Source organism: Marmota flaviventris, chromosome 9, assembly GCF_047511675.1.
Source record: "Marmota flaviventris isolate mMarFla1 chromosome 9, mMarFla1.hap1, whole genome shotgun sequence".
NCBI lineage: Eukaryota > Metazoa > Chordata > Mammalia > Rodentia > Sciuridae > Marmota > Marmota flaviventris.
The window spans coordinates 92959151-92968676 of NC_092506.1; the positions used below are offsets into that span (position 1 = coordinate 92959151).

The 9526-nt window shown below is 35.3% G+C and overlaps 1 protein-coding gene across 3 annotated transcripts in view; it reads right to left on the reverse strand.

Annotated features, from left to right (window-relative positions):
* Alkbh8 (alkB homolog 8, tRNA methyltransferase) overlaps positions 1-9282 on the reverse strand; it is a 50871-nt gene extending 41589 nt beyond the window's left edge. The window contains exons 1-3 of one of the 3 annotated variants that reach the window (XM_071616667.1): positions 9261-9282; positions 4648-4783; positions 1704-1941 (exon numbers count right to left, since the gene is read on the reverse strand). In XM_071616667.1, coding sequence (XP_071472768.1) covers positions 1704-1941; positions 4648-4783; positions 9261-9274 — 388 coding nt within the window. In that variant the 5' untranslated portion in view covers positions 9275-9282. Of the gene's footprint in view, positions 1-1703; positions 1942-4647; positions 4784-7311; positions 7449-8618; positions 8684-9260 lie in introns of those variants that run through there. The other 2 variants (XM_071616668.1, XM_027930590.2) reach the window with 2 other exon arrangements.
* Positions 9283-9526: the final 244 nt, after the last annotated feature.

A 9526-nucleotide genomic window follows, 5' to 3' on the forward strand; every position in this document is an offset into this window, starting at 1 on the left:
GCTACAGTCTTAGAAGTATACCTGGATATAATGCTAATGAAGGATTTCATATAAAGAATACTCCAAGCTCACTTTGTACAATTCCTTTCTGAACGTCCTATATACTAAATGGAGTGAGGTAGAGGAGGCAATCTAAGGACAATACTTCCTGATTACTAGCTACTCCTTCACCATTCAGTTTTCAAAAACTGATCAGAAACAAAGTACAAGAATAATCTAGTTTTTAAAATCTGTGAAGCCTAAGTCAGATTTAAAATTAAACACAGGGACACTGAGAAGTATAATTTCTACATATATATTTAAAAAGAGTCTTTAAAAGTATTCCTTTAAGTCTCATTTTACAAAAACATAAATTTGATCATATTTACCCAGTTACCTACCCTCAGGATATCTAAACATCTCTTTTATTACTAAATAAATAAAAAATGGATATAAAATTAGATATCTGAATTACAGTTCATCTCAATACATCTCATATCTATGGGTAGAGGTAAAAAGGTGTAACACTCCCTATAGCAATTGTACAAATAAGTCTATAAAGCTATTACTTAAATTATTCAGTTCCTCTATTGCACTATCCACAACTATTGTATGGACAGCACAGAAATGAAAGTATTCACAAACACAGAAAGTCCATTGAATAACACCCTATAAAGTTTTAGGGATTTCTGCTCGCTCTTCAAAAAAGATGAAGATTGACATATATCACTTGGATCACAGTTGATTCTTAAGTTATTAATTCAAAGCTTCCGGGTACATACCGTGAAATAAACTGATCTGAATCCTCAATATTAAACTCTGAAAAGTAAAATTAGGTAGCAAAGTTCTAAATTAAGTAACAGGCATAATAAATGTATTGTTTGCTGGCTGTAGTGGCACACATCTGTAATCCCAGCTACTTAGGAGGCTGAGGCAGGAGGATTGCAAGTTCAAGGCCAGCCTGGGTAACTAAATAAGGCTGTGTCTCAAAATAAAACAAAAAGGGCCGGGGATGTAGATCAAGGATAGAGTGTTTGGCTAGCACTTGCTAGGCACTGGGTTTATTTCCCAGTACTATAATGAATAAACAAATTAATTAATTAATCATTAGTTAGTGAGACCTCCTGAAGGGCAGACCATGTATTATTCACCACTATATCCTTTAACTACTAGCCCCAAGTCTGGCACAAATAGGTGCTTAAAGAATATATGTCAGGACTACTTTACCAATGGCCTTTTGTTTCACAGTAACTGAACTCCCATCCAACTTATGCCCATGAAAAGAAAACTCACAAAAGCTTCCCAGATGGTGCATCATAATGCATTCTACTGTCATGTATAACTAATTAAAACAAATAAAAAAGAAAAAATTTGAAATAAAAAATAACTTATAAGATGATAATTATGTCATATGATTATATGTAAATATAATATGTAAGTATATACACAAGTATACATTACTTGGAATGATTATGATTATCATGATTAAAGTAATAATTACAAACAGGATGAAAAGCATTGTCTTTTAGCATGCAATATGTTTTCTCACTGCAGCAACACTAAAATCACAAAATCAATTCCTATTGTACTCTTGCATAGTTAAACATGAATACAGGATAACCTTAAATTTTATTGATGTTAAATATTTTTTTTAAAAAAAGAAAACTTACAAAGGCAAGAACCATTATTTAAAAAATAACTATATAATACCTTTATGATAATACCTTTTTCCACAAAATTCAAGTACAGAATAATCTTTTGTCCTAAATCATCCACTATTTCTTTTCCATTGAGGGTAACATAGGCTTTTCTGGATTCTTCTGTAGTTGTGTATCTTACAAATGAATAGGGCTTGTTAGGTGGCATTAAGAGAGCTTCCACAAGTCCACATTTCTCTAAAACTGGGAGCAGTTGCTTCCTACTCACACTATTACCCAAACCACCATTGGCAACAACCAGGCTCTTTAAAAAAAAAAAAAGAAAGAAACATGATCAATTGATATCAACTTGTTTGTTTTAAAATAAAGTTATTTTAAAATAATTTTCAACAAAGATGTAATTAAAAAGAAATTTTTTTGTGGTAATTACTTGTTAATTTCATTCAAAGTATGTAAACCAATTTACTAAATATCTGAAGAATAAAAAGAATTCCTATGTTGTAAATAACATTTGTTTTTATTTTATTTATTTTTTATTTTTTTAAACATTTGTTTTTAAATAGCCAATTTCTGTAAAATATTCAAATCTTAATAACTATAAATGCAAATTAAAAATGACTTTTTATCATGTAAAAACAAATTTAGCATAATTAAAGGGAAGAAAAGAGGAAGAATGGGAAGAAACAAGCAGTTTTATGATACTTGCTTTGTTCCAGAGAATGAACGTTCTATATTCTTGTTATCTACCTAATCCTGATTAACATAATCTTTACAAGAAGTATATTTATTTGAGTAATATGAGCCTTTTAGAGGAAGAAACTGAAAATCAGAACAATTAGATTAAGGTGGTGATTAGGAGGAGCTGGTTCCAAACCTATTTCTACTAGTTTTACAGAATCCACACTTTTAATACAATTATTATAAAATGGTTACTAAAAACTAAAAGTAATGGTATTAGCTCAAAGAAAAATCAATTATAGGTTCTATTGAGCATAAAATATGAACATTTCCCTAAGGAAATTAATTAGTCTAAGTAATTTAGTCAATTTGCAGTTAAAATTGTTTCCTTTGTAAGTTTTGTGCTTCTTGTCATCTACAGTCCTACACTAAGCTTTATTCAAGAGGTTTTGGGTTGGAGAGTCCTCCTATCTTCATTCTGATGTTTATAGCCTTGTGTCCTTATATCTCTATACTTAAAAACCATTCTACACAATATTAAGAGCTCGATTTATGACCTATGATTTCTAAAAATGTTACAGTATAACAAAAGTAAACCATGAATGGTCTCCTCTCATTCACTTTATCATTTTATACCAGGTGTTGGTAAAATTCTAAAGAGACTCAGATAATAAATATTTTAAGAGTTTGAAAGCCACATAAGTTTCTGTAATATAGTCCTGGCTTTATTTATTTATTTTTTGGTTGTAGATGGACACAATACCTTTATTTTGTTTATTTTTTTATGTGGTGCTGAGGACTGAACCCAGTGCCTCACACATGCTAGTTGAGTACTCTACTACTGAGCCACAACTCCAGCCCCCTGGTTTTATTTTTTAACAAGCCCATAAAATGTAAAATCCATTCTTAACTCATAAGCCTGATTTGCTCTTAGGACAATTGTTTGATGACCCCCTAATTTATTCCAAGTTTAAGATTAGGTATTAGTTTTGTTATACAAAATGAAAGTTATCTATAACCTTGCTTAAAAAGGATGTGAAAGAATTACCATACATAGTAAACAAATCCAGTACTACAATACTATATTAAAGGACAGAAAATTTATTTTCAGATGGCAATTTATTTGCCCTGGACCTCAGTCAATGAGCATTGTCTTTTGATTAAAATGCCAAAATAATTTGCTTATATGTAGTCACATATAATCACAAAAACATTTCCATATCCCTAACTCTGAGAGACAGAGTGGGTTAAATTTTGGTTTTTTCCTATTCCCACACATGCAATACAACCCAATAGAAAATATTTCTATGATTTCTAGCCATCAAAAACTGTGAGGATTTCTCCCCAGCAGCAACCAGTATATTTTGCAGCAGATTCTCCAGGAGAAACTAGTTAAAGTATCCTCTAATTCTGTTTAATTCTGACACTATCAGATCCCACAGGTTGAGAAGTCAGTCCCACAAGATGGCCTTCAAGTTCAGATGCCACAGCAAACAGTATGTTGTCTCCTATATTTCTGACAGTATGGTTGTAAACGGTTCCCAGGACTCCCTCCTCAGGTTCAATTAATTTATTAGAGAAGCCCACAGAGCTCAGGCAAACACTCTACTTACATGCACCCACTTATTATAAAGAGTACTACAAAGGACAGAGATGAACAGACAGATGGAAAATATACACAGGGTAAAGTTGTGGAAAGGGAAGAGAGAATCATTCCCTCTCTGCTACATCACCCTCCAGGAACCACTACCTGTTCCACTATCCAGAAATTCCTCTGAACTCTGTCCTTTTGGGTTTTTATGGAAGCTTCATTATGTAGGCAAATAATGAAAAAGTTTTATAAATAAGGTCTAGTAAATGAAAAAAGATTTACTGTATATTATCAAAATACTTTATAACACAGGTAAGGTTGAGAACAGAAGAAAGATTGTATTAGGATACAGAAGATCTGGCTTACAAGATCAACCACTTACTAGTTTACATCAATGGATATATCATAATCTCTCAAAACTTTATAGTTTTCTCAGCTATTTCATAAGGACTTTTAGGAAATTAAATATGATAATGAATATGTTTGTTTTATCAACTGAAAAGACTTGTATATTGTTATCATTAATATAAACCCACAACTTATTCTAGTGCAAAGAATAGTTACTGATTAGCAAACCTTTTGGGTTATGCTATGGCCCAAAATATAAAGTTAGGCCCTATCATATGTATATTTAATGTGGAGATAACACACAACTACAGTCTTGAGCAATTAACAATATAAATAAAACATATTTACATACCAATATATGTACATTCAAATAATAATAATATTTTAGATCACCTGAGTGGCATAGGATACTGCCTCGATGCCTTCATGTCTCAGCAAAGTATTCCTGGCTTTAATCTGTTTCCTTAAGAATTTCTTCTCAGTTTTACTGAGTTTGATATTACTTTGATGGTTGGTGTCCATAGCAACACTATTAAAAAAAAAGTAGTAAAAAATGTCAACCTTAAGATTCCCTAAAGGAACAATTATAATAATGTTATTCATGTCCTATAATTTATAAAAATATTTACATGACAATTTTTAAAAAATTCTTTATTTACCTTTCACCAATCCAAAGAAATGAGAACAAACAGACATGGGAAATAAAGGAATATCTAAGAAGGTAGCAAGATAGGAACATCTAATAACATTTCTGAGGGTTCTAAGAAATGTTTCAATGCTTTAGTCCATTAAGCACACAGTTCTACCCATAGGTGATGAATGCCATTACTATAAAGTCCTATATAACACTGGCATAGATAAATTCCACTATCACAATGTAAGACATGGAGGAGGAGGAGGAAGAAGAGGGGCAATAGAGGGAAGAACCATACAAAAAATTCACAGAAGAACATAAAATAAATACAATTCTACTTATAATAAAGTTCAAAATCCAAAAGCAAGCCATTACTGTTTAGATATTAAATATATATAACAAAGTTAAAATAAAAGCAATAAACTGATAAACACAAAATTAGGAGAGAAGTTATATCTGTGGGAAAGGGAAAGAAAACTGATGAGAGTGTCACATGGAAGCATCATAGGTATTTCTCAAGCCAGAAAACAGGTACAGGTGTTTGTACTACTATTTTAAAAGCTGTACATCTTCTATATTTTATAGCTATAATTTTAAATAATAGAAATAAGAACCCCATAAAACTATTCATTTTGTTGAAATACATCAATCATCAAACGCATCAATCATCAAATTTGGGAGTTATTAAGTACACCCAAAGAGGCTTTTATAATCATTCAAAATCAGCACCCTACACCATGCTTTATCACAATAGCCAATTTTATTTTGTTCACAGAATTTAACATAATTGATGATTCACCCGTTAGCTTAACTCCCCCATCATGATGTAAACCCCAAGAGAGCAGGAATGCCAACACACAGTAGGTGCCCAGTGAATACTGTTGAAGGTCTAAATATTAAATGTACGAATACACATATTCCTATTATAGTCTCACCCTGCAGCATACAACTATAATACATACCATGTGCTTTCAAAAAGTTTAAGTTCGACAAGGCAAATACTAAACAATGAAATCATATGACACATCTGTAAGTGCTAATGGTACAGTCCTTAAGTGTGACATGAATTAGATCCAAAAACATAAGATCAGTGTTAACTGAAGTTGGGAAAACTTCAAACCAGAAAGGGTTCCATTCTCAGTACTGGAGGATAAGAACATTATAGAGTCATATGAAGAAGAAAATATTTAGTGAGGTGGTAAAGAACAGAAACTAAAACAGAAAAGAGTATGTCTGGCAAAGACAGTGTGATATAGGCATAATGTTTTTTGAGCAGAGATGTTTGCTGACCCTCTAGTTCCGCTCTACACACTTCAAAATTTAGGGGGTTAAGTAAAATTATATTTAAAAATGGCTAACAGTAGAAACTCTCATTACTAGTCTTTAAGTATACAATAAAAAAAAACACCAAGTTTGTTGAAATGTCAGCTCTCCAGCTTCCTAGTACACAGGGCACGTGTGATAGGAAGGAAAACCAGTAAGACAGGCTGGTTAGACAGCATACTAGGGAGACGAGAGATGAGAAAATATGTAATAACCCAGCTTGGCAAGTAGAAATGTTGGCCTGGTCTACAATGGAGGTACAGAAAGAAAGGAAATGAGGAGAGGGGAAAGAGGAAGGGTAAAAATCTTTTCAGGTAGAATCAGTACACCTTGATTGCCACTCAGATGTGAGGAAGAAAGGAATAAAAGATCGCATACTAATAGGACACAGACTGAGTGATTGAGAGACTAGTGATATCATTTCAAAACTGCAAAGTCAAGAGGAAGGTTGGGAAGGGCCACTTGAGGAGGAAAGTAATGAGTCAGATTTAGGATATGATATGTTTAAGGCATTGGTGAGAAACAGTCTCAATGTCTGCATAGCAGTTGACAATACTAAGCAGCTCCTAAGAAGACCACTAAGGTTAGACAACCTGAGGAGTAATCATTAGAGAGGAAGAGAATAAATGACTGGATATTTGTAACATTGCTGAAATTATTTGTTCTAATATCTGTCCCCTTCCACTAGACTATGAGCTCTTTGAGGAATTAAGTCATATTTTCCCTAGTTACCCTAGACCCTTCTTCAGTGCAGTGTTTAGGAGTCCAACTAGCTGAATGATCCTGACTGAATTAGTTACATATACCTGTGCTTCAATTTCCGTAAATATGAATAAGGATAATAATAGTAGTGCCTCTCACAACTTTTTTAGGATTAAATTTATCTGTTACTACATTACTGTTAATTTTCTTTCGAGCCATATCAGAATGGTTTAACAAAACAAAGAACAGTTGAGGGCTTTCAAAAGACTATTTTTTTCTTGATGTTTCACATAAGCTAAGAATGGAAGAAATGAAAAAGAAAAGATGCTGAATACATTTTTTTTTTTTTTTTTAAGTTTGCCACTAAGAGTCCAACACCAGCAGATGGAGCCTCATACCACATTTTGGTCATCCCTTCTATTTTCTCCCTCCCTCAATCATGCTGTATTTTTGCATGTAAAGAAAGACAAATCCAGATAGCCTTTGAAGCTGGTCCCCCACTTCCATTCCTGTGGCTTGGCAATGCAATGGCCCAGCAGACCTGTCAATTCAACAATAACAGGATGTCAGCTGTTGAAGCATAAAAGTACCTCCTTTTCATCAAGGCCACTTCCCTAGCCAGGGAGTTTTCCATTATTGCACAGATTCTCGGTTGCACCTTGGCATATTATAGGAGTAAAGTCACTATTTAGTAGGATTCTAGCCATGCTGGGCCCAGTTGAGCCTCCCCAGCCTGAGGATATTCTCTGTAAGATAAAAGAGCCTAAAGAATATGCATGCTTTGCAACTTGCTTGCTAGGTAGTTTAACCCTCAATATACCCTACTGAATACCACCCCAAGTGGCAATTGTAGTATCTATGTCCATGCCCTTCTTAAACAATACAGAGCTTATTTTGAACAAAGTAGTAGAGGCAAAACAAATGTTCCTGTGCTTGTGTAGTCCTGCATTAATAACAATGAGTAGGGCCTGGGGTTGTAGCTCATTGGTAGAGCTCTTTCCCTACATATGTGAGGCACTGGGTTCTATCCTCAGGACCACAAAAAATAAACAAAATAAAGGTATTGTGTCCATTTACAACAACAACAAAATTTTTTAAATAACAATAAGTAGAAAGACCCTAAATTCCTATCAAATGAGGCCTGATTTTAAAGATAGCACAGGTACACAGAGTATACATGTAAATCTTTAGAACACACAAGAAACTGGTGACATGGGTTGTCTCCAGGAATGGAAAATGGTAAGATGAATCCAGAAATGAGAATTTTCCTCTTTCATGACTTGAATTTAGTAGCTATTCAAATGCATTTCCTATTTGAAAATAAAGATTTTAAACAACTAGGAAAAATTCCCCTATCACTTATCATATCGTCCCTTTTTAACCCTTTGAATACTCAAAAGTACCTTAGAAGTACTCAAGTACTTTCTAAATGTCTGTGTGTTCATTATTGTGTTTATTCTTTCTCCTACAACTTAATGGAATGTCTACTCTGTAAGGTAAGGATTTTGTCTGTCACCATGTAGCACTCAACACCTAAACAAGATCTAATACCCAGTAGCTACTCATTAAACTTTTCAAAAAATAACTAAATAGAAATTGCCATCTCTAAACCTCTCCTCCCCCAGAATTCTGATTTTGGTGGCCTTCTTCAACGTTTTCATTAGCACAGTGTATACCTGGAGTCCTCACATTGTATTATAATTACCTGTTTGTGTGTTGGGCTCTCAGAAGGCTGTCATCTACTTAAGGGAACAGACTGGATGCCTGGCATTCGGCTAGCAATAAGTGTCCAATGAAATAGATCAAAACCACAGGGTGACACCACCACACGCAAGGGGCACAGGGGTTGCTAAACAAAAGCATAGGAAGACAGCTCCGTGGGAAATCAGGCCATCAACAAGCTCTCTGCTTCACTGAGTGGACACTGGTCAGAAAAGCCCTAGAAGAGCCATACTAACATGCCCTAGGTGACAAGTGCCTGCCCGGCCCCCAAAACAGAGTGACACAGGCACCACGTAAGCAATCGTACCAAACACAAACACGTGCACCTTCAACCTTAAGTGGATACCCAACGCACAGACACAGTACAGCCCACAAACTACAAGCAGAGAGCCGCCTAGATCTTCCTTCTTTCGAGCTTTCAGCCCCAGGCCAGCGACCTAACAAAGAACGAAAAAGTCCGACAAGAGAAAATGAAGACATGCAGCCCTTCGTGCCCGCCAGCAAGAAGTGCCCCACACCACAGCCTCTGCTCAGGCCGGGCTCTCGCTACTCTGCTGCTCTCTCCCTCGCCAGCTTTTCCACCTAGCCCCAGAGAGCCGTAAGAGGCCTTCGCACACTACTGTACCTGGGCGCGGCCATGTTGGAGAACACGGCACTACATTTCCCATGAGCCAGCGGTGCGCGAACAGCGCTCCCACAATCCCCCTCGCTCCCAAAGCCCCAGGGAGCGTTGACCCAGACGTCTTTGTTTGTCAGCCGCTGACCCTAACAGTGAAGATTTGGTTCTTTTTCCGATGAATAGTTGTGGTTGGACGTGCCGCTTATTTTTATGGGTCCCTTCCCAAAAGGACAAGGTCACACGGTCGTGTCCTTCTACTCCATCAATAATAG